The sequence below is a fragment of the Octopus bimaculoides genome, chromosome 20, assembly GCF_046866305.1.
Source record: "Octopus bimaculoides isolate indiv1 chromosome 20, ASM4686630v1, whole genome shotgun sequence".
Taxonomy (NCBI): domain Eukaryota; kingdom Metazoa; phylum Mollusca; class Cephalopoda; order Octopoda; family Octopodidae; genus Octopus; species Octopus bimaculoides.
This window is the reverse complement of record NC_142947.1, coordinates 29,382,726-29,409,141: the sequence shown is the minus strand read 5'-3', so window position 1 is coordinate 29,409,141 and position 26,416 is coordinate 29,382,726. Positions and strand designations below refer to the sequence as shown.

Here is a 26,416-nt window from a genome sequence, read left to right as displayed (position 1 = left end):
TCTTTCTGCTCATCAGCTCCAAGAGTAATGCATTGAGTAAAGATTTGACCTGTAATCATCAAAATGATTTCTTTAATACATGTTAAGTTAAGGTGGTGAGCAGGCAGAATCATCTGGTCATAGAAAAATTCTGGCCACAACAATTTCTGACTCATGCAAGTATGGAAAAGTTAATTTCAAATGATGATGACAATTTCTTGTGCTCTCATTAAGGATAAGGATTGCAAACTCTTTATGAAAGATTCTAATGAGATCCTTCAATAGCAGTCTACTAAATTACTCATCAAATTAAAAACAAAAGCTCATGCTGGGCAAAATGCTTAGCAGCATTTTGTTCATGTTTACGTTCTGAGTTTAGATTCCACCAAGGTTGACTTTACCTTTCATTCTTTTGTGGTTGATAAAATAAGTACCAGTTGAGGGCTGAGGTCAATGTAACAGACTCACTCCCGCTCCTGAAATTGCTGACTTTGTGCCAGAATTTGAAATCTAAATATAACATGTGAGATCCTGAGTATTTCACTATCATTTCTACTTTTAATGTAGATTTCAGGTTGAATCAGCATGGGACACTATTACAAAGATGGACCTTTGAATTACTGGTGCAATGCATCTGCCCACTTTCTCTCACAATCAGGTCGACCTTGAAGTTCAACTCTGAGCCTTCAATTATGAAGTAAATTTCTGCAACCACCTATTCCTAGATATCCTTAAAAAAATTGTAATGTTATTGAGGATAGATTTGTTCAATCAAGGTTGACCCTTGGCCAAAATGATAGTTAAAGCTTTCCCCTCCACAACATTATTCTCCTCTCCTCTCCTTCCTCCTCCTCCCCTTCCTCCTCCTCCTCCCCTTCCTCCCCCTCTTCCTCTCTTACCTTCTCTTCCACTGCTTAGCTTTCTTCAGTCTTCTATCCTGTATGTACTTTCTAATCTTTCTACCCTTTCTTACCCAATCTTCAACCCACTTCTATATTTCCTTTTTCCTCCTACTGTACCCAAAGGGAAGTTGTGATATGTTGACTTTCTATGGTAGAAAAGATCTCTCTCCCTCTCTCTCATACTTCCGATCTTTCTCACATCATCTGCCTCTCTCACACTTACTCACTCCTTTTCTATTAATCCTCATTCTGTCTATCTGCCCCCACCTCTCTGTTTCTCTTTCTCATGCCTCTCTCTCTCATACAAAATTGCATAGCTGGTTTATCACTCTGAAACCAATTAATTAGTAGGCGACAGAAAATTAAAAACTTTCCCCTTTCCTAATCAAAGTTTGTAATGCCTTTAATTAATTAGACTCAGTGAACAGTGTTGAACGGTGGCATGTTTTCTTTATGAATACCAATGTGTTTCTATATACTTAATGAGTCATAAAAGCTAATAGCTAATAATAAAAGTAATAATTAGGAAGTTTGGTGGGTGGATTTAGGAGAAGGGAATTTAGAGGCTATGACATTCATGCCTTTCCCAGAAGTGTTTCTAACTAAAGTTTTTGTAATTGTTTAAGCTCAGTTTCAGCCTCAATCAGCAGACTTTTGATCAAAAGTGTTTAGCATAGTAAACCTATCATTTGATATATCCATGTTACTTTCTCCTATTTTTCTGGAGGCACCAACAAGGGATTGGGGGACATTTGGCCACTTTTTCTAACAAATATAAGTCAAGACCTCGCCTTTGGCCCAGGCAGTATAAATTGAGTGAAGCAGTTTTAGTTGAGAATTGAAACTGAGTCACTGATTTTGGTGGTAACTTGTTTACAGTCAAGAAAATGAGGGAGCCTTCATATGGTAACTCAACCTTGCTGGAAACAGAAGACAAATTTTCCTCAAATCATATTCTATCATCTTAATAAAGGAAGGAAGCATTGGATGTTTGAGAAAAAAGAAATGAGATGGGTTTGGTTGGGACACCTGTGATAATAAGGTCTTTACTTAATCAGTATTAATTCAGGAGTTAAATAAACAACAGAGCATAAGTGAGTCAATATGGGAGTCTACATTTGGTTGTTTGATCTGCCAAATCTTGAACTTACATGCTACATGGAAGGCTATAGGACAATGTAGTCCTAAATAAACTACGCTTGCAAAAAAAAAAAAAAAAAAAATGGATGGATTAAACTTTTGATTAATTGATCTGCTTGATCAAAGCTGACCTAAGACTAAATAATAACATATTGGGTGTCTTTTTTTTGCCTATCCTTAAGAAACCAGTATTTTTTTACACTAAACCCCACTGACATTGTATTCAACTTCAACAAATATGCATTTATACCATTGTATCAAATTTCACAGTGCCAATGTCTGTTATTTAACTTAGTTTTCATATTATATTCTAATAAACTTAATAATTAAGTAAACTATATTCAGTATATTTCATCACCACCACCATTACCATCACCACCACCACCACCATCACTACCACCACCACCACCACCATCACTACCACCACCACCACCACCACCACCATCTGTATGCATATGTTTTTATTAATTTAATTTATTTAATGCCTCCAATTTTACTCATTATAAAAACATAATTTTAGGAGTTTTAAATTTCTTGATTCTGAGTACACATAAAACTCACAGGATTTTGTTACACCATATTAAATTAATGCATTTTAAAGACATTCTGGTAATGTTAGTTAAAAATTGTCTTAAATAATCACTACTTGCCCTCATCTCTACTATATCACCCTGTCTATCTATCTATAAATTAATTAATCAACCTTAAATTAATTAATCAAATATTCATTTAAAGTTGAACAAATTACTGTTGGTATAATGCTTCTTTCAGTGTGTTTCACAACTGTACACGAAGAGTATTATAATAACTGATTTTTTTTTTTTACTTTGTGCCAGGGTATTACTGGTATAAAGAGTTGCCCAGTGCATCTTTTTACAGCACTTGCCACAGTGAAGTTTATAGAATAGATATTTGATGAATATAATAGGGGGGGGGGGGCAGTGAAATGACTGGTAGAAGTGAAATGACTGAGCAAATGGTTGTTATTGTTCTTTAGCCACATATCAGTCATGATCAAGCAGACTTATGAATGAAAGCTGGACTGCCTTTAATAGTAGGTCTACTAGAAGAAGAGCCACAAAAGTAGTGCTAGGAGTCTGTAAGCTTAGTCACAAATTTGTTGACTACCCAAAATTTGGGACCAGTGGAAAACTCATTTTAATAAAATGGAGTCCTTGGTAATGACAAAATTAGAAACTACTGGGAACCAAATCTTTCTCAAATGACACCACTACTGTCTTGAGGAAAGACAACACACATTGACTCATGTAGTCCTAGATACACAGAACATGAGGTGGTCATGGAAGTAATGCTTTTAATTATAAGTTTATTAGATGAGGGCTGACTACGAGCTAAACAGCTATTTCTTTCATTGAATGTTTTGATGGGTTCCCAGCATACTGATTCCAATACTTGGCTGTTAAATTATGTCAATCACCTGATAATGCTATTGCTAAGGCTCTTGTGTAAAGGTGAACATCATTGAATCCCATTCCATACATATCTAACACCTGGTACTTTCTTGTTTATATAAGAAATCATTATTTATCCCCTGCAACCCTTAAGCATTCAGATTTCTCTGTCAAATCTAATGTTTATTTATTCACATTGATGTGAATTAGTCATACATTACCTTGTAGCTTTGAGATTTCAATTATGTGATTGTTTATTTTTAGAATAATATTGTAGGATAGGTGTGAGAGTCCAGATCTGGCCAGATGAAGATAAAGCAGATAGATTATTTTGGCTGGATATGGTCAGTTTAAATGCTAATAGGTTAAAGGTGGTGAAATGGTAATGTACCAATTTTGATCCTTTACATTCTGAATTCAGATTCCACCAAGATTAGCATTGTCTTTCATGCTATCAGGATGGCTAAGTTGTTGTGCAATGTAATAGAACCTGGAACTATGTGAATGTTTGAAGCAAACTTCTTAACCATGATGGCAGCATCAGTAGTGGTGGTGGTGGGTTATGGAGGTTGAACTGCGTGCGGGAAGATGGTGTGGTGCAGGGTGGAGTGGGGTTATATGATAATAATCATTAGTTTTATTCAGTTTCTTATCTTGATTTCCCTTGTTTATAAAGACATGTTTCAGTTGGGTATTTTCTCTTTAATAGCTTATCAGATGCTGTAAATAATCCAACTTGTTCCTAGCCAAAGATATTATACAACAGCAACAACAATAATCTGGAGAAATCTATGTTTTAATAGGATGGTAGGTGCCTCCCACTGTGGGTTTCTGTTGATGATATTGTTGTTCTTAATGCAGTCCCTAAGCCTCAGATAACTGATGCTGGATACATAAATTTGATAACTGATAAATAAGGTCTTCTAATATTAACATAAGGTCAAAAATTAATGGAAGAGTATATTCAAATGAATCAATCCATAGTATATTGCTGGTACATTTTTCTTTTTGGTCCTGTAGGAATTAAATACTAAATTAACCTTAGTGGAACTAGAACTCAGAATGTAAAGATATATAGATAAATACTACAGGGTAATCCTGCAGTCCTGCCACCAGTAATTATTATTTTGAATGTAGGCAAGTGGCCACATGTTTTGGAGGAGGTAACAGTTAATTTAAATTGACTTCAGCATCTAGCTGGTACTTTTTGTTGTGAATAATTTACATGTGCATCCATTCTTGATTAAAAAATATGTAAACATGTATTCATTATGAAAAGTGTGTGTACACACATATATATGCATGTGCGCATGTGCACGTGCACACACACACTCTCACATTATGCTTTTTTTTTAACATACATAGGTCTTTTGAAATTCCAGCCCTCATTGTGAGTATGGTCAGACTTAATAATCTGTTGAATTCTCTGATTAATTTGTAGTATCCCCTCAAAGCACTACAAAAAACCCAGGTATTTTATATGACCATTTTTCATTTGCTGATTATTCTCATGAATTTTGGCCAAATTTGATCAACTTTAAGGATTACTTTTGCATCTATATTTATATTGAAATCCACTACTTATGTGTTTCAATAAGTTTGAAAATAATCTGGAATTTGGAGAAATGTAATAATATAAGGAATTGTTCTATTATTAAGCTGGTATTAGGAATGCAACTTAAGAAGAGATTCTTACATAACATTTGATGATATAAGATTTCAATCAAAATAAAAAATGAAGTTTAAAGGGAGTTGTTTTGTTTCAGAGAACTAATAGGTTGGTATCAAAAGAGTTAAGATAAAATCTTATTTTGTAAGCGAAAATGATTTTTTGTTTTTATTTCTATTTTTGAAGTCTTTGATTATCAAAGACAGAAGAGTGCTGAATTAAAGTTACCCCGATTCTTTTCTCCCAAGATTATACCTCCTGAATTTTAAGGCATGAATCACGATTAATATAACCCCAAATATTGCAAATGAAAATGCAAGTTTTTTTTGGGGAAAAATTTTCATTGGGAATAGAACATCAAATACTTTAAAACAGAACAGAGCATTTAAATACTTTAGCAAAAATGCCATGCACTGAAATTGCCAAGTAAAAATATAAGACTTGCATCTACTGGCTCAGGTGTTGTCAGTCCCAACCTATTGCAAGTGTTTTATTGTTCCTTTCTCAGTTATGTAATGAGTGGGCAATATAGTGAAATGATTAAGGAGGAGAGAATCGTTAGCATGCCAGGCAGAATGCTTAGCAGCATTTTTTTCATCTTTACATTCTGATTTCAAATTCCACCAAGGTTAACTTCATTATTTCAAGGTTAATAAAATAAGTACCAGTTGAGCACTTGAATCGATATAATCGACTCCCCCCCCCCCCACGCCCAATCTTGCTGGCCTTATGCCAAAATTTGAAACCAATATTGTGAAATGATTAATTTCAGCAAGCAAATTATTCATAAACTGCTTCAAATTAGAGGATATGAGTTGTAGTTTTCACAATAATCGTTACCAAATCAAGGCCTGTTAAAGGCACCAATATCCCAGGCAGTTATCCAGAGTACTTTGTGCTTGGAGGTACCTCATGACATAGTACTCTGAAGCATGTAGCATAAATAAAATAACGTATAATGGGAAAATTCCTTGAGTGGAGTTGAGCTTATTTTAACTGTTGTGTGATACTGACAGAAGTAATTTCTTAACTGAACTAAATATTGTTGAATATTTGTTTCTTGGAGCTGTAATGCTTCCAATAGAAGCCATTATGTTCTTCAACAGTAATAAGTTATAGGATATCTTGGCAAATCTGGGTTGCTTTAACATAATGCTTTTGATATCCATAACCGTGACCATATCAGTGAGATACTTTAGTGAAGTAAAACTTCTAAATACATATTTACACAAGACAGATTAAATTCTTTGACAATTTTGTCAATAGAAAATGATCTTGTAAAATGGAAAAGAAAAAGAAAAAGATATAAAAAGTACTATGAAAATATTTGCTATTCTAAAATCAAGAAAAAATGTTTTAGGATTACTTATGTTTTTTAGCATGTTTTTTTTTTCTCATATTCTTTATTAGGAAAAATTCATTGCATCAACAGATGATCGATGAAACCCTTTGTACTTTCTTTCACCCACTCCACCTGCCAGTTATGTGCATATATTTCTCTCTCTTTCTCTCTCTCTCTTTCTCTCTCTCACTTTCTCTCTCTCTCTCTCTTTCTCTCTCTCTTTCTCCCCCCATCCCAGTCATATCAGTGAAAAGATTTGAATCTGAACTGTTCTCTTAGCTTATATTTTATAGTAAACACTTTATTCCTATATTTGCAATTTCTCCTCTTTGTAAAAGTTTTTAAGAATTACACTTATAGGGATACTGAAAGTCAGCTTGTCTAAGATGCTAGCAACTCCAGGGTTGTGTCATCTATCATTACCCATAACAATGTCATATTTCATCTTTTTCTTACCATATTTCTAATGAAATACAGTTGCTAGGTTCCTATAAATTTTGAAAATAACCAAGAATTTGGTTGCATTTAGTATAACTAACTTTAGGTCACTAACACAGAATATTAAAAATAGCTGATCTCAAATCACATACTACTGACTAAAATAAGACATATTGGATAGTGTAGTCCAAAATAAAGAGTTTGTTTAATGAAGGAATGATCATCACATCTGTCCCAATGTAATGTACATATGCTTTCCTTGTTAAAGACATTTTCCTTGATGAAATAAAAGGATGTAAATGTGGGTTATGTAAATGCAGGGATCAACTACTAATAACAAATTGATTTTTGCTGATTGTTCACAACAGGATAAAAATCTTTCAAAGGCCTGGATAGACTACAGAAAGGCTTTTGATAGTCTTCCTCACAGCCTAGAAACATTCAAAATTTCACTAATAATCAGGAATTTTTTTTATCTCGTGTCATAGAACCATCTTCTCTATATATATGACTTAAAACTTTTTGCAGAAAATGATCAACAACTGCAAGCATTCCTTCACGGTTAAACAGTTTATTGATGGCATCAAAATGGAGTTTGGATTTGACCATGGTTACATTTATTATGGAAAAAATTTCAAACACATACAGCATCACCCTAGATAGAGATAACAAAAAAGAATTAAAACTTCAGAGCATTCATAAGTATTTAGGTATTTGTGAAAGAGATGGAATTAAGCACTTACTAGTAAGTGAAAAGATAATAAGAAAGGAATGCTATTGCAGAGTAAAAGCTATTCTGAAAACTGAGTTGACCAAAAACATATTAGTCATACCTGTATTGGTCCATCTCTGAGATCAGCCAGGTTGACACCAAAATCTGAAAGCTGATAACAATGCATCATATGCATCACTCAGAAGCAGACACAAACTGAATACACCTGCCAAGGAACGAAGGCAGTCAAGAATTAATACAATTTTAACTCACAACGAAAATTTACAACCATGGGACCTTCCACATACCTGCAACAAGCAAATGATTGGATGTCAAATCTAATTCTGGAACATGAAGGTATCAAAAAGTTGCATTTAGTAGTGAAAATGCAATAATATACTTTGAAGAAATGCAGCTAGATGAACCAGTACCTGAAGAAAATGTATTCCCAACTGAAAAGGCAAAACAAATGAAGAATATAACCAAACAGATCAGCCTCCATCCCACTGGATGGTAAATATTTGATTAGAGCCTGGGACCCTTACCTATCTGTGGCTGACATACTCTGGTCTTAAGCCAGAAACTAGTGGGGTATATTATTTCCACTCTGGGCCAGTGCCTTCCAGCTAGGAATTACCAGTGTAATGTTCTGAAACATGAAAGTAGCCCAATGTATCATGTATGCAGAGAACATCCGGAGGCAATTGACTGCATAATCTTTGGATGTGGTTGAATGGCACAACAGAATACTTGCAATGACATGACAGGGTAGCTCAGGAGAGAGTAAAAAGTAGATAACAGTAGAGTACAACTTCCAAATGATGAACAGATAAGTTAACAGAGAGGGTTACAAGTATTTTGGTATATTACAACTGGGCCAGATGCTGTACACTAAGATGAAAGAGAACATTTCTTCTGAATATACCAGAAGAGTTACAAAGTTAGCTAGGACTAAACTAAATGGAGGGAACCTGATTAGAGGTATCAACACGTGAGCTGTAGGTGTGATACATTACTATGCAGGAGTTGTGGAATGGACAGAAGAACTGGTCAATATGACAGAAACACTAGGAAAATAATGGCTATGCATGAGTACCTTTGTACTAGAAATAATGTAGCAAGGCTATACTCATCTAGGAAGGAAAGTGGAAGAGGATTGGTTGGAACAGAAGATAGTGTTGTGAGTGAGATCAAATCCATGCATGCCTTTCTGAGGAATAGTGATGAAGGAATGTTGAAGGTTGCACTGAGTGAGAAGGTGATCAGTAACAATGGTGAGACTCTTCAGTAGTACAAATGAGGACTAATTAGCAAAGGATCATCAACTGGAAAGAGAAAGTCCTACAAGGATAGTTTTTCCAACAAACAGCAGATGAAGCCAATGAAGACTCCTGGAGATGGTTATGGCATTTTTTTAAAAAGGAGATGGAAGGACTGATTGTTATTGCTCAAGAACAAGCTTTATCTACTAACTCAATTAAATGTAGTATTGATAAGACATCAATATCACTTTTGTGTAGATTGGAAAATCACCTGAGACTTAGTCAGATAGTAAGTGGATGCTGAAAACTATCCCAAAAGGAGAACAAAAAAGGCCACGACAAACTAAGAAGTATGGGCTAAAATATTTCAACAATTGGTCTGAGCACCAATCTTTGCCAGTTGGAGAGAATGATGAGGTGAAACTCACATGCCAATACACAGACAAAAAGCTGCATCATAACCAACCAGGTATCATTCTACTACTGGAGGAATCCAAAGAATGGATCTTCATCTATGTAGCTATACTTGCAGACCAGAGTATTGTGAAGACAGATGATGAGAAAGTCACGAAGTAACAAGACCTAGGATTGGAATTGAAAAAGATCCATAGAACCTCAAAAGTGAGTGTGGTACCTATTGTGATTAGTGCGCTTGGGACCATCTCAAAAAGAGCGATATTCTGGCATCAAAAGCTACAAATAACAAACTTAAAAAGTATTCAGTTTTCAGCAATGCATGAAACAGCTCCTCTGTTGTGGAAAATGTTGCATCTCAAAGCTGCAGGATGGAATTGAGACTTGACATAGACCTAGATAAATCAGAAGTGAAGTGAACGACGACAACAACAACAACAATAATAATAATAATAAATCCCAAATCTCAATTCATATTCCGTTCAGAGTTTCAAATATTTCATAAATGAAATAAAATTCCAGTGTATAACATTTATTTTAAATAAACATAAATTAATATATATAAATATATATAAAGAAAATAACTTCATAACTTCTAATATAAACACACATATGTTTATGTCTTGTTTATTTATGTATTAAATAACTTGTGTATTTATATAATAATGTATTTTTTGTTTGTGTTTTATATACATATATTCATTAGTATTTATGTGTATACATACATGCATCACATACATATGTATTTGTGTGTGTGTGTGTGTGTGTGTGTGTGTGTCTGTCTGTCTGTGTGTGTGTATGTGTGTGTGCTCGCGTGTTTAATGTTGGCAATCACTTGTCATCAAGAATAATCTTTCCCTTAGGAGAAGTTAGTAGTTGCCTTGTTTAGAAATGGTAACAGGAATGTACAATATTTATTCACTCTATTTTCTTCATAGAAAAAAAAATTCTTTCTTGAACTGAAATATCCAAATACTAATAATACTAAAAATAATAATTTATAAGCCAGTATGCAATGTAAACATAATTGAAATTTAATTGGCTATAATACTTTTTTATTCTATTTGTTTTGCATACCCATAGTACTTATGCATTTTGTTATAGTACCATTTTCTTTGATATTCTAACAATTACCAATTTGCTCTCTTCAAATGGTGAAATTTTAAATGAATTTCATTTTTTTGTTTCTTTTCAACTTTTTTCCTCAACTATTGCTCAGAGTTCTAAAATGTTTAACTAACTAGATGCAGGCATTACTGTGTGGATACAGAATTTGTTTTATAACCACAGGTTTCAGGTTCTATCCCACTGCATGACAACTTCAGCAAGTATCTTCTAGTTTAGCCTTATAGCGACTGTGAGTGAAATTGGTTGAATACAGACTGTTTAGAAGCCCGTGTGTGTGTGCATGCATGTGTCCATTAATGTTTATATTCCTTGACTTCACATGACATCTTCTGGCAAATAGGTAATGTGTTTACATTCACCATAAGCAATATCCTATGCAGCTAGCTCATCTCATTTGAAGAGCAATGAAGTAAAAAATTCCTTACTTGAAAAACATGTCAGAGCTGGTGACAGGAATAGCTTCTAGGTGTAAAAATTCTGCCTTAGTAAGTAACCTTCCAATATATGCTAGCATAAAAAATTAATGTGGATTGAAAGAATTTCTTTACTACTCAAAATTCTAAGATGAAAATTAATCATTGATTACTGACATCCTGTTATGACTAGCCAGAAAGGATAAATGCATGAATACTGTCTTTTGGTTATTTCTTAATGTTAGTAAAAATCGAAAATCAAGGATTATCCATAGATGAACTTTGCCAATCGTCATGCTATACAATTTGACAAACAGTGAGCCTACATGAAATCCTCAGCCTGCAAGAACTAGCAGCTAAATCTCAATAAAATCACACCTATCATCTTAAAATAAATTAAGAATACATTAATGTGGTCCTAGGTGCTGAATGAAGAGCATTTGTGATATAGAATTGCAGCATTACACCATATTGACTGGCATAAACATTATACACATCAAGTTTCTGTTGTTGTTGCTTATCCCCAAATTGTCCCTGATTAAATAGAACTGATCAAAAGTGTCCTAGCTGTGATCATCTCTCTTCCCCACCTCACTCCGAACAGTCTATTTAAAAATTACTTTTAACCAATGTGTCTTTCCTTTTTTTTTTATGATATTAGAATATGATTTGAGGGAGATTTGGCTGCAGTTTCTAGCAGATCCAGCAACTATATAGAGGCTCTTTCAGAGATGATCATAGCTAGGACACCTTTGATCAGTTTTATTTAATCAGGAACAATTTGGGGATAAGCAACAACAACAGGAACTTTATATCACAAATGCTCTTCATTCAGTCTTTGACCTCCCTCAGATTATAGCATGGATGATTGCAGTGCATGCTGCTAGCAAGGACTGAACTTGTTTTCTTAACTTTGGCATCTCAACAAGCAAGTCTCAACTGACATTCTTCAAATATCACATGTGAAAATAAAGGTGTACTTGTCATATGCTATTTTTGTATATACACCTGTGGAAGCTAAAATATCAAGTTTTCTTGAAATTGATATATTATATAACATCCAACACTGCCCAGTTGGAACACCCTGGATATATTATCAAGGTCGTTATCAAATTTCGAATTGGTTTACCCCTACTAAAGGGTGGATTGCTTTTCAGTACAAAAAAAAAAAATGTTTTTTTCAAAAATTGATGAAATCTATTATGGGTATCCTTTTTCCAAATTCTTCTCTATTCCTCTTAAACAACAAAACAAAAAATGAAAGGCAAATGTTTATGTTACAATGTTAATGAAAGTATCCTTTACAAAATTCCGTTTTAAATAGATGTAAAAGAGAAGAAGGAAGAATTGAAGAGAGAAATAAAAGAGAAAAAGTGATAATTTGAGAGCTAAATATTTAGTTTCATGTCAGTGTCAGTGGATATATATTGCAACTGTTTGGCCAATCAATCAGTCACACGCCCTTCTTTCTACACCATTTTCACCTTTTATTTCTATTTGTTTTATTTACTTTTATTTTCATTTTATTGTGCATGTGTCTATGTTCATTGAGAAAATGGACACTCACTGATTAGATATTTAACAGACGAAAACTGTCTAGCATGGATGCCAGATCATGTGATTTCAGTGTACTGCACTTCCTCAGTGACAGGTGTCCACTCATCACATGCCAGCCAAATCTCACTGTCAACAATATAGAGAATAACTTATCAGTCACTGATGTTGCAAGTAGCCAGCAGGTTTATTGAAAAATAGATATTAGTGATGGAAGCAGTATTAATATCAAAAGGCAATCTTTATGTATATATATATATATATATGTGTTGGCTGCACAAGCTATGAACAAAGTTGCAGTGGGTAAAGTGAGAGTCAACGATTTCAGTAATGAATTTAGCAGCTCATTTCTCAGTCCTCTCTTACTTATCATAGTCTTACAGGCCATCACAGAGGTATTCATCGATATCCATGGGAACTTGTATATGTTGATGATCTAGTTCTCATAGCTAAATCCATAGAGGAATTAGAGATGAAATTCCAGGCATGGAAACTAAGCCTAGAATCAAGAGGTTTATGGTAAACTGAGTAAAGACAAAGCTTTTAATAAGTAAGAAAGAAGACAGGAACATGGTGCCTTCAGGGAAATGGTTTTGTTTGAAATGTGGAAAAGCAGTAGGTATAAACTCTATACACTGTAACCCAATGTAGGCTATGGGCACGCTAGTCATGTTGTGAAATCACAGGCAGATTGTCAGAGAATGTAAATATGTAATAAATGCACTAGAACAGTATTACTGTGAGCACACCAAAAATAGATCCTCTTAAATGACCAGATAACTCATTAGAAGTGGTTGATAGCTTTTGTTACCTTGGACATGTAATTAACTTTGAAAATATTGTAGTTAAAGTAAGAACAGGTTGGAGAAAATTCTGCTGCTGATAACAAAGGTTTTTTTTCCCCCACCTTTGTCTTTTTCCCAGAGTAAATGGCAGATTGTATAATGTTTTAGTGTGTTAGAATTGTTGCACGGTAGTGAGACAGGGGCCTTGAATGCAGAGGATTGGAAAGGGCTTGAAAGAAATGAAGCAAGCATGGTTTATCTGCAATGTAAGTATGCATAAAAGACCATACAAATGTGCTTAGAAAAAAGGTGGGGGCATAAGAGGAATCAGATATAGTGTGCAGGATTGAAGACTGCACTGGTCTGGACATGTGATGTGTATGGATGAGGGCAGCTGTATAAAGAAGTGCCAACATCTTAATGTGGAATTTGTGGATGAAGGAGATCCATGGAGACATGGGATAAGATAACGGAGGCTGACCTCAGGTCCTTGAAACAGCTGGATTTGATTACAAATGACCAAGATAACTGGTGATATACTGTTCTTAAGAAAATTCGCCCATCTTGGTGAAACTAAGTTCTGATTGAGCTGTGTATGCATAATATATATAACATTTGTATATATGCACAACTGGTCCCTTCACCCATTTCCCCACCCCCAAGACACTCCATCACCTCCCTAACTGCACCTGTTCCTTGATACCACTTAATTTTCTTTTCTACCCAGAACCATTTCACTTGTTATTCCATCTGTCATCCTTTAAGACTGTTCTCTCCACCTCCATTTCCACCACTACCATCACGGTGTGCCTGTCATCCTCCTCATGCACTACATCTTCTTTCCTCTTCCCAGCCACTCCTGCAACTTACTCAATATCATCCCTCTCTTGTCCTATCTACTACCTAATCTTTGCTATTATACTGCTCAGCACTGTCAGTCATCACCTACTCTACTCTCTGTCTCCACCCAATCATTCCCATCCTCTCTTCTCTGCAACAAGGAACCTGTTCTGCTATGTTCTCTTCTCTCATACTTTTATCCATCTTTTACCATTCATCTCCTTTGGAGTCATAGTCTTGCTGGTGGCACAATAAAAAGCTCCCTGTAGACACTGTAAAGTTGTTGATTTTAGGAAGGGTATCCAGCCATAGAAACTTTTTCAAAGCAGATACTGAGCATGATGCAGTCCTTAGGCTCATCGGATCCTGTCAAGCCATCCAGTCCATGCCAGCGTGGGACATAGACATTAAATGATGAGGTGTGTATTTTTGTCTCTCCTTATCCTGACATCACACAGTAGTTGTAAACAAGACTTGGTGTCATACATACTGTGTCCCTTGTTCCCAGTCTTCAGTGAAAACATATTTAGCCATGGGGAAATATTACCTTGCTTGGAAACTGGACTGGCAACAGGAAGGGCATCTAGCCATAGAAAGTCTGCCTTAAATTCTGTTCAACCCATGCATGCATGGAAAATTGAACATTAAATGATGATACACCAAAACACTCACACACATACACAAGCTCATACAACAATTACCTTAGGGAAGCTGGGTTTTGTGATGTTCATGCTTTACTTGAAACATTAGCAACTGAAATGGTTTCAACTGAGAATTGAAACAGGTCTTTGGATTAATCCAAGTCTTGTTGGGGAAATGAGTAAAAGGAAATTGCATGGAATCCTGTCAACATGGACTGTACTTGTAATTCAGATGTAAATCCTTGTCACATGTTTTGTCATGCTGATTCTTTCTGGAATAGTCGACCACATACACTATAGACCAGTGAGTAATTCAGTTGACTAAACAACTGGAAAACTCATTGGAAGCTTTTCGTTTAATGTACATATAGACGCATACATACATCCACATAGATAATGATAATGTTGATGTTAATGATAGTAGTAGTATAGTAGACTTTTAAGTCTGCCTGTCCCCTAATAAACATTCCAACAATTCCCTTTAATTCAGGGGTGGGGGGAGGCTAAAGCCACTTGCTGGTTCACACAATGTGTTGCAACAAATGGAAGGAGAGCTTTTTGAATTCAGATTCAGGTGTATTCAGATCATTGTTGTTCTTTAAGTCTATTCATACCTGTGTTGTATCTATCACTAATAGTAGAGAATGTCTGGAAAAATGGGAATATAGTAAGCTTCCATGTTAGTGGTGGTATGTCAGGTAAGCTACTAACTCTACCTGGTCACTTAGTCCTGAAAGTTAGTTTATTGGTAAATTAAAATACTGTTGATGTACATAAGTTTCTTCACCCAAAATTCTCGGTCCTAGTGCACCATATAATAAGTGTTAAGACTACTTGATTTATTGTTTAGTAAAAGTAAGTTTTTTTTCTGTGATACAGTACTAAACTGTCATATTTAGTCAACTACAATGCAGTCATATATAATGTGACCCCTAATTTTGTATCTAAAAATATTTTTTGTCTATTTTTCTTTACACTCAGAGTATAATGCCACCCACTATTTTGGCCCCCATGTTTGTATTAAATTTCTCGTATTATATATATACATTGAGCAAATATGGTAATACAGTTGATGTACAACTCTTCACATTATCTACCACAAAACATAAAAGGTTGTCACTAAATACTACCATAACATTTTATCCAACACTAACAATTGCTCATGTCCATTATCCTTGTATTGTTTAATTTAACAGTTTTTCTGTTTCTGTTTTCCCATACCCATATATATATATATATATATATATATATATATATATATATATATATATATATATATACATACATACAAACAATCTAGAGCTTAGATCACAAAATCAGATGAAACCCAAAACATGAACATTATTGTTCTTTAAAGCCATACCTACAGGCATCGTGTATATTCACGTACAAATGCCCATATTATTAGGTCATTCTTTCTGTAGCCAACCATTGAATGTCTTCTCTTTGATGTCCGTGGCTTTCAGTTTCCCACTTGTCCCCAAACATTCAAGGCTTTATATTTTAACATAATGTCCAATGAACTTACACTGTTGCCTCCTTATGTTAAGATTTTTGCTGGTTTCTTTCATCTAACCCTTTAGCATTTAAAGTGGCCATATCCAGCCCAAATATTCTACCAGTTTTATGTTCAAACTGTGAAGATCCAACCTCTTACACCTACCCTGCAATATTATTCTAAAAATATACAATCACATCATCAGAATCTCAAAGCTGAGATAGTGCATAATTAATTCAAAGCAATGTAAATAAATAAGAATTAAATTTTCCTGAATAATCACAAAACTAAAGAGTTAAAGGTTTGTCTGGATTTGTCACCTTTATAGGACGTCATTCAGCATAAAATAATATTACTACTTTTTTCTCTTTACTGTATACCTATTTCTAATTATTATTTAAATAATACATTAAATATGTTTACACCAATGTAACTATTGTTTTTCATGTAAAAGTTTTTCTGAATTATTTTAATTTTGAAAGATCTAAAAATCATTTTGGTTTAAGATTCATTAGAAACATGCTTTAGTAATTAGAAAGAATTTAGAAGTTTTAATTGTAATTGGCTTATTTTAGGAGACAAAGAGAAAAATTTAAAATTGTAATTATATTTTTAAAAAAACCCTCTATAGTCAAATAAAGACACAAATAAATGAGTTTATTTTATTTCTGAAATATTTAGAAACTGGAAATTAAAAGGGAAAAAAAAAAAAAAAAACTAATTAAACTGAAGAATTGTTCAATACTTTTCTGTGTAGTTATTCAGTAGAGTAACATATTTAATTTTTGCAAGGAAAAAGTTGGTAGTTATATTTAAAGTCTTGGCTATGTAGCCTTCCTTGAACTTCTTTCTGACGAATGTTTCAGAGCTGAAGCCTCGAAGTAGCTGTCAACCTTTTCCATGTAAAGTATGTGTGTGTGTCTGTGTGTGTGCACATGCATGCGCATGTGTGCATATATACCTTTTACTTGTTTCAGTCATTTAACTGTAGCCATGCTGTGACACTGCCCGGAAGGGTTTTAATCTAACAAATCAACCTCAGGACTTATTTTTTAAAGCCTGGTACTTATTCTATTGGTCTCTCTTGCTGAGCTGCTAAGTTACAGAGATGTAAACCCACCAACACCAGTTGTCAAGCAGTGGTGGTGGGAAAGCACAAATGCGCGCGCGCACACACACGCACACACACACACACGCGCGACAGGTTTCTTTCAGTTTCTGTCTACCAAATCGACTCACAGAGCTTTAGTCGACCCAAGACTAGAGCAGAAAACACTTGCCCAAGGTGCCATGCTGTGAGACTGAACTTGGAACCATGTGGTTGAAAAGCAAGCTTCTTACCACACAGCCACACCTATTTTATTCTTTTACTTGTTTCAGTAATTAGGCTGTAGCCATGCTGGGACACTGCATTGAAGAGTTTGATCAAACAAATTGACCCCAGTATTCTTTTTAAAGCTTGGTACTTATCCTATCAGCCTCTTTTTGCTGAACTTGCCCTTCATTTAGAAAGATAATTCCTTTATTTATTGTAGGGCCTTGTCTAATGTAATCGGGGTATCCTATGTTGTGCAATTTAACCCTTTAGCATTCAGATTGCTCTGTCAAAAGTAATGCCTTTTTTTAATTCACATTGTTTTCAATAAGCCATGCATTATCTTGTAGATTCAAGATTCTGATGCTGTGATTGTTTTATTCTTAGAATGACATTGTTGGGTAAGTGTGAGAAGCCCAATCTGGCTGGTTTGAACATAAAACAGATCGAATATTTGGGCAAGATAAAGCTGGTTTAAATACTTTAAAAAGAAAACTGATTTTGTTATCTAAATAATGCAAAATTTAATGTTTCTTGTTCAATATAAAACATTAATTTTTAATTGACCAATCAATTCTAATCAATTTATTAATTTATTTATTTTACAGATATCTCATTACTAAAAATCAAGAATTTATCACTTGAGATCGCAGAGCTGAATGAAGTATTATTAAGTAAAACTTGTAACCATGATGGCACATCATCCAATTCCAATGCGACTCTGTCAAGAGTTGGTCCTTTTGTTAATTGTGATCCTTGCTACCTTAATTAAAGGAGGTAAGTCCACCTTGATTCATATCCCCCTAACATCACCTCAGATTTATGTTTTTTGTTTTTGCTTGAGTAATTTCAGTTTTGTCAAATCATTAACTATTTTCATTGCAGCCTGCCTGACATCAAATCCAGTTCTGTCATTCAGTTTATAACCCATTTGATTCTAACTCACGTGACACTTCTCTATCTCTGGTACAAGACTGTCAACTTTAAAATGTACATATCTAAATTAAAACCTGCCATTATAATTTTATAAAAGAACACACTACAATACATTCAGTAGCAGAGTTTATAAAGATGCCCTATTGTCTTATGTCATATGTTTGGTTTGATTATATTTCTTTACATTTTGGGTTCAAATCCTACTATGCTTGACTTTACCTTTCATTCTTTTGAGGCCAGTAAAATATGTACTAGTTTTCACCCTTAAAGGCATTGCCTCAGCATAACCATAATCTAATGATTGAAACCAGTTATAGAATTACTGGCTAGCTTTGTTTTCAGGATCATAAATTTATGCAGAATTTCGCACTCTTTTCCACTGACATTCCACCTGTGACCATCCCATCTTTTGCCTGGTAAAATATGTCCAGCACTGAATTATCCAATATATCCATGGTAAGGTGAACTTTAATGCAAATTTGGCTTGTTTCTGGAGCTTACTCATATCAACTACAACTATGTAAAAGAATGAACTTGGCTACACCAAATTGAAAATGCTCCTCTCTCTCTCTCTCTCTCTCTCTCTCTCTCTCTCTCTCTCTCTCTCTCTCTCTCTCTCTCTCTCTCTCTCTCTCTCTCTCTCTCTCTCTCTCTCTCTCTCTCTCTCTCTCTCTCTCTCTCTCTCTCTACAGCAATTGCATATATCACCCTCTTTCATGAGGTCTCAGAGAGACAGTCATAGACATGGACTGCTAGTTTCTTCAAATACCATGTTTAATAAAGTCTGGTATATTTGGAGTAAGAGTCCTGTGTTTGCACTTTATACATTTGACCAACATTTGAGAGATCTGCATGATTAGGATTAACCTACTATTAAATAAGAGCACATGTAGAATAATTAATGGCATTCCATTTATGGTGAATTCACTAATATATTTTTGTGCATGTGAGTGTTCAGAAGTACAGAAACCCAGTCTCCAACTAAATTTCATTGTAAATAACTTGATTTGTTACCTGCTACACCTGCTAGAGATGTAACACTTTAGCATTTAAACTGGCCCTATCTGACCCAAATATTCTTCCTGTTTTGTGTTCAAATCATCCAAATCCTCTCACACCCTACACTACAATATCACTCTAAAAATAAACAATCATGTCATTGAAATCTTGAAGCCATAAGATAATGCATGATTAATTCAAAACATTCAAAACAATGTGAATAAATAAGTATTAAATTTGACCGAGTGATTTGGATGTTAATACATTGAATTAAAGCAATGAAACAGTAAAGTAACTCAATTCAGTTAGCTGTCTTTATAGACTCTTCTACCATTTTTATCCACATTCTTTCTTTTCCTCTCATCTACCTACTTAATTTACTTAAGAACAGGGCAGTTTCCCTACCCTTATCTTCTGCTTCAAATAACAATTGAAGTTAGTTAGGGGTTTCTTTGAAGAGACAGACGAAAAGAAAAACCTAACTGACTGCAAGTCAATAGTCTAATCTCTATCATTCATAGCTAATTGCTGCTTTCCAACTTATCTTATTTAAAAGATTGATTTATATACATTTTTAGATTTTTTAAATATTGTTGCTAACCCTTTCTTTCATTTGCCTCATATTCCTGTATGCTGAAAAAGGTAATTAAAAGGCAGGATAGAAAACACTTTTAAAAATAGGAACCATTGTCAGACACTATCTTGTGTGGGATGCCAAATCTTGCAAACAATTCGTGTAAAAAATTTATCACAGTTGAGGAAGTTCATTTTTTACACTTACAAATTTCAGGCCATTTCAAAAAACTAACAACTACCACTAAGTAGTAAGAAACATTTAAAGGACCAGCAAAATCGGCGTGTAGTCTTGACCATGGAATATCTATTTTTGGCCAAGGTTCACTTTTTATAGTGGGCAATTTTGCTACTACAACACATCCTCTACAGCCTATCACCAAATTTTCGATGTCTCTGCCCGTTTTTGGCCAGTATACATAACTGCATTAATGCTTTCATCCTTGAAATACCAGTGTGTCCAATGTAAAATTCTCTCAACATTTTCTTTTGTAGTGTTTCTGGTATCACTACTTTCTGTACATACATCAGTACGCCATCACACAATGAGTATAGGTTCACGTCTTGGTTTCATTTCACACCCAATCTCTACATTCTTTATCGAAGATTTGCTCATATCTTCAGTAGTATGCTTCGAAGGTAACTCCTTCATCAGGTTCATATTTGTTGCTTCTGGTGTTGCTCTTGCAGTTGTATTTGCTGCTGCTGTTGTTCTATCAGTTGTTGTTGCTTCAGTTGTTCTTTTAGTTGCTCTTGTTGCTGTTTTAGCAACCTGAGCAAACTGGCCTACAAATTTTCCATAATTTTACGATTTTTTTTCATAAACTTCCATACAGCCAAAACTTTGTGAGTTTATTAACTCCTCTTTGAGTTTCTTAATTCCTCATGAGTTGTTTAAATCCTCGTCGAGTTTATTAATTCCTTATGAGTTGTTTAATTCCCTATCGCCACTGTTGTATCTTTAAAATGTTGGATTGTTACAACACCCACTTCGGTATACAGTATACTTAGTAAAACCAGTAAAGACAACTATCTCTGACCACCTACTACATACTCCCATACTTCATGTACTTCTTTACTTATAGTGACTAGGTTATTCCATTCTTCACGTAGGGGATGACCATTATTATTAATCCCCTACAACAATTTTTATGTTGCAAATGCCCAGAGCCATCAGTATTTCATAAAAGGGGACAGAGGAAATAGATTCTTGTTATCACCTATGATTATATTATCGAGTTTAATATTTATGATGAATTTAAGGTGGTAAGCCAGCAGAATCATTAACACGCTGGCCAAAATGCTTAGTGGCACGCTGCCCATCTTTACATTCTGAGTTCGAATTCCACCAAGGGTGATTTTGCCTTTCATCTGTTTAAGGTTGATAAATTAAGTACCAGTTGAGCACTGAGATCAATGTAATCGACTTACCTCACTTCCTAAAATTGCTGGCCTTGTGCCAAAATTTTAAACCAATATTTATGATAAATTTACCATTCTGGGTGTATAGCGCTAACCTAGCACATCTAGCATAGGTACCCCTAACACTGATGGTTACTTTTTTAACTCAGATTTTGTCTGATGTATCTGATATCTTAGCATAATGGGATACTGTTTAATGAGTTTACTTCTGTTATTCATTTATTAGTTTCAGTCACTGGATTGCAGCCATACTGGGACATCACCTTCAAGAATTTTAATCAATGATATTGATCCCAGCACTTATTTCATTCTGATATTTGTTTTATTAACCACTTTTATTGAATGTCTAAGTTTGACATAAACAGGTACAACTCAATACTTTAGTTTACACTGGTGAATACTCTCTCTCTTTCTCTCACTCACACATACACACACACACACACACACACACACACACTCACTCACAGAAATACACATGCACACACTCAAATACATGCATGCACACACAATGGGCATCCACAAATTTTGTTTCCAAAATTTCTCTCAAAGAGCATTGGTTAATCAAAGTTACAGCAGAAGACACTTGCCCAATGTGTCAGGATGGGGTTAAATTTAGAAGTTTATTTGTGTTTCTGACTAAACTTCTAAACTACTCACTTATACTTGTGTTTGTACGTGTGTGTAGGTATTATATACACATATAATGATGATTATGTGCAAAGAAAAAAAATGTAATGTATATTTAGCATAATTTAAAAAAAAATTATTGTGCCACTTTATCATCCACATCATTATCATTGCCATCCGGTAATGATAATGATGTGGATGATAAAGTGGCACAATAATTTTTTTTTTAATTATGCTAAATATATATAAATAAAAGAATAAAAATACACTGGCTTGATGACTTTCCTTTTGCAGACAAGACAATAAAAATATTTACACTGCATCTCAGTAGCATGGGAAGGAAGACCAGGGTAAAAAATTGTTTACAAAGAGCTTCATTGATAGGCCTGCTTTATTTTTAGTAGTAGTTCATGTGTAGCTTACGCTTTTAGGAAAATAAATTCTGAAATAAATATGTTTTTGTATTCAGAGATTTTTTTTCATTTATTTTTTTAAAAACTTATATATGTGAGTGTATGTTCTAGTGTGTGTGTTTCATTCTATTCTATAGTTCGGTGGGTCTCTTCCATCTATGCTGTCATCAATTCTCAAGTTTTATATATGGGTGTGTGTGCATCATGGTAGCTTATAATAATATAACTGTGTGTATCTATTTCTATCTGTTGTGCCCATAATGTGTGTATTTCAGTACTTTGGTGTGTCTTTGCCCATGTTTCTCTAGATATGTGATGTGTGTGTGTGTGTATACATGACTGAATTTATATACATATACATATTAATTGCCTGTATTTATGTGTGTATGTGTGTGGATATGTATGTTTATACATGATTGTATACTCACACACACAGTAATGGTAAGAATGGATATGTGTGTGTGTGTCTTTTTGCATTAGTGTATCTATATGCATGCACATATTAATTGCAACCCTGGATCTGTGTGTGTGTGAGCATATGTGCTTGCATGCATGTGTGTGCGCATGCGAGATTACTTATTGTTTTGGTTGTTTGAATTCAGCTCGGTGTCAGGGGCATTATTGCCAGAGAGAGAGACAGACAGGCAGAGAAAGGCCCCCTCACTTAGATGGGATGACATTATTCTTATATTCTTAAACACTTTACCATACCAACCAGGGCTTGTGGTGGAGGAGTTCACAGTATAATTGTTGAACAGTTCACTTCATGCAAGCTTTTATTTGTTTTTCCTTGGAACAGAAAATGTAAGACAGAGAGAGAGAGAGAGAGAGAGAGAAAGAGAGTATGAATTGAGAGAGAAAGAAATATGATTTTATCAAATAAACATTTTCCATGCGCCCGCCTCTCCCATGCGTGTGTATTTATGGATGTGTGTATACTACATCTGAATGACTTTATTTTAAAGTCTGTAGAGTATCAAAATTGCATAACTGGAGTGACAGCCTCTACACGTTGCTATCTTCTCTGGCATCCTACCATTTTATCTCTCCACATGTCTGTATGTGTATCTACAAATTAATCTTTGTCCAGTTATTTGTTTGTCTGTCTGTTTTAGTCCGGTACACACACACACACACACACACACACACTCTTTCACTCTCTCTCTCACACACACACACTCTCTCTCTCTCACACACACACACACACACACACACACACACTCCTTTAGTATGTTTGTACTGTCATATTGCTGTTTTGCATTTTCTTATGTTTGTGTTACTGTGTCTGTAGCCCTTCACATCTCACACATGTGAGGCCTTCACTCATGCACACATTTTTTCATATATGTGAGTGTACATTGGGTTAAAAGCCAAAATATTTCAGTCAAAATGAGGACACATAGAAGGCTCAGATGATGTTAAGTAAACAAGGCAACCATGATAGGTATGTGTGTGTGAGTATACACACATACATATATATATGATTGTGTGGTTAAGAGGATTGTTTCATAACCATGTGATTTGGGGTTCAGTCTCACTGCACAACACATTAGGCAAGTGTTGTCAACTCTAACCTTGGACTAACTGATATTTTATGATTGAATTTGGTTGAGAGAATGTGTGTATTTATAGTCACCGAGGGGTTCTTAAGTTTTTTAAAAGGTAGTTTTTCAAGCAAGCATATGTAACATCTTTTTGACCCATCAATATAAGGTTTAGTCTTACAAAAGATCTTCAATGTTGTAGTTGTTGTTCTTGTCCTTAAGTCTCCAGAATAATGTTGCATGTTTCTTCTTGAAACGTCTAATGGTTATTATATCTGAATTTAAATTTACATTCTATGGATCCTATATAACATTTGGTCTCTGTATGGCTGTTGTCATAGCTTGCTGATATCTGCTTCATTAAAATGGAGGATATATCACATGCCTACCTTATTTAGACTAATCTCTGAGTGTGCATTTTGGACAGATTCAAGTCATCAGTTGTTTACTGTTGTAGGCTTTTACACATGAATATGCGCTTTTAATTGAATGCCTATTAAATATCTTTCTATACCTGCTGAGAAAGAGATTATCTAATAAAATAAAGATTCTTCTACCTATATTTGTCCTAACATTTATGGAGAAGGGCATAATGAACCAGAAAATATTGCAGGGCCTGTTATGACTAGATGGTTGAGAAAGTGGAGGGTTACAAAAGATTTTACTAGTGATGCCACTATCCTGTAAAACCTTATTATAATATGGGTATGTCACACATGTGTATTAGTTGCAAGCATGGCTTAGGTACAAGCAGGCATGGCTGTATAATTAAGATGCTTGCTTCCTAGTCGCATGTTCAATCACACTGTATAGCACCTTAAGCAAGTGTCTTCTACTACATCCCTGAGCAAACCAGAGCATTGTGAATGGATTTGGTAGATAGAAATGGAAAGAAGCCCAACATAATGTGTGTGAATGTGTTTGTTGTACCTTTGTTTAGACATTACTTGATGGTTTTAAATGAGCATCATCATAAATGAGTGATGTTGTTTGTTTCCAGTATTTTGTGAAACATGTCTATCTCTTAACTTGCTTGGAAATTGATGAGTGTTGGCAACAGGAAGGGTGTCAGGTAGTAGAAAATCTGCCAAGACAAATTCCATATGAGGCATATCGTTCGTTAAAGGATGATGATGATGATGATGATGATGACGAGCTTCAGCTTTTCATATTTGTTTGTCTTATTTCTCTCTTTTACTTGCTTCAGTCATTTGACTGCGGCCATGCTGGAGCACCGCCTCTTAGTCAAGCAGATCGCCCCCGGGACCTACTCTTTGTAAGCCCAGTACTTATTCTATTGGTCTCTTTTTTGCCGAACTGCTAAGTGACGGGGATGTAAACACACCAGCATCGGTTGTCAAGCGATGTTGGGAGGGACAAACATGTACACACACGGTGGTGCACCAGCATGACCGCAGCCACTTGGCTGAAACACATAAATAAATAAATATATATATATATATATATATATATATATATATATATATATATATATACGACAGGCTTCTTTCAGTTTCCGTCTACCAAATCCACTCACAAGGCTTTGGTTGACCTGAGGCTATAGTAGAAGACACTTGCCCAAGGTGGCACACAGTGAAACTGAACCCGGAACCATGTGGTTGGTAAGCAAGCTACTTACCACACAGCCAATGTTTCATGCATAATGACATGGTTACTGAAACATGGAGCTAATTAATGTAGAATACCATTAAGTAATATTATGACTAATGAAATATTTTGCGTAATATAAGACAAAATTAGTTCAAAATTGTTTGGTATGTGTCACGGTATGTGGTCACTCCCCCAATTTAACCCATTCATTATCGTATTTATTTTGTGATGCTCTGTGTTTCTTTCAATTAATTTTAAATGTAACAAAGAATTTAATAAAATAACTTAGTCATCATCAAGCTTGAGTTAGGAACATAAATCTAAGTTACGAGGATGTAAACACACCACCATTGGTTGTCAAGCGATGTTGGGGGGGACAAACACAGACACACACATACATATATACGATGGGCTTCTTTCAGTTTCCGTCTACCAAATCCACTCACAAGGCTTTGGTTGGCCCGAGGCTATAGTAGAAGACACCTGCCCAAGGTGCCACGCAGTGGGAATGAACCCATATATATATATATATATATATTCAATTATATATATATATATATATTTTTTTTTTTTTCAATTATATATATATATATATATATATAAATGTATATATATATTTTTTTTTTTTTTTTTCAATTATTATATATATATATATACATAGGTGAAAAGTGGTTAAGAATCTATGCAAATCAAAGGTTACAGGTAAAAAGTAGAAGTGGAAACAGCACAAAATTCTTTTTAAAAATGCCATTTTAAATTAAAACTTTTTCCTCCTTTAATTGGACAGGATAAGTCTCTTCATGTGGCTACTTGAAGTGACATAAAACATTTCTAGTTTCGATGTGTA

At 34.7% G+C, this 26,416-nt stretch overlaps 1 protein-coding gene across 2 annotated transcripts in view; it reads left to right on the top strand.

Moving 5' to 3' along the window:
- Positions 1–26,416, top strand: part of LOC106874719 (interference hedgehog) — a 325,926-nt gene that overhangs the window by 69,909 nt on the left and 229,601 nt on the right. For both annotated transcript variants that reach the window (XM_089338298.1, XM_089338297.1), the window contains exon 2: positions 18,053–18,221. In XM_089338298.1, the coding sequence (XP_089194424.1) occupies positions 18,134–18,221 (88 nt within the window). In that variant the 5' untranslated portion in view covers positions 18,053–18,133. The remainder of the gene's footprint in view (positions 1–18,052; positions 18,222–26,416) is intronic.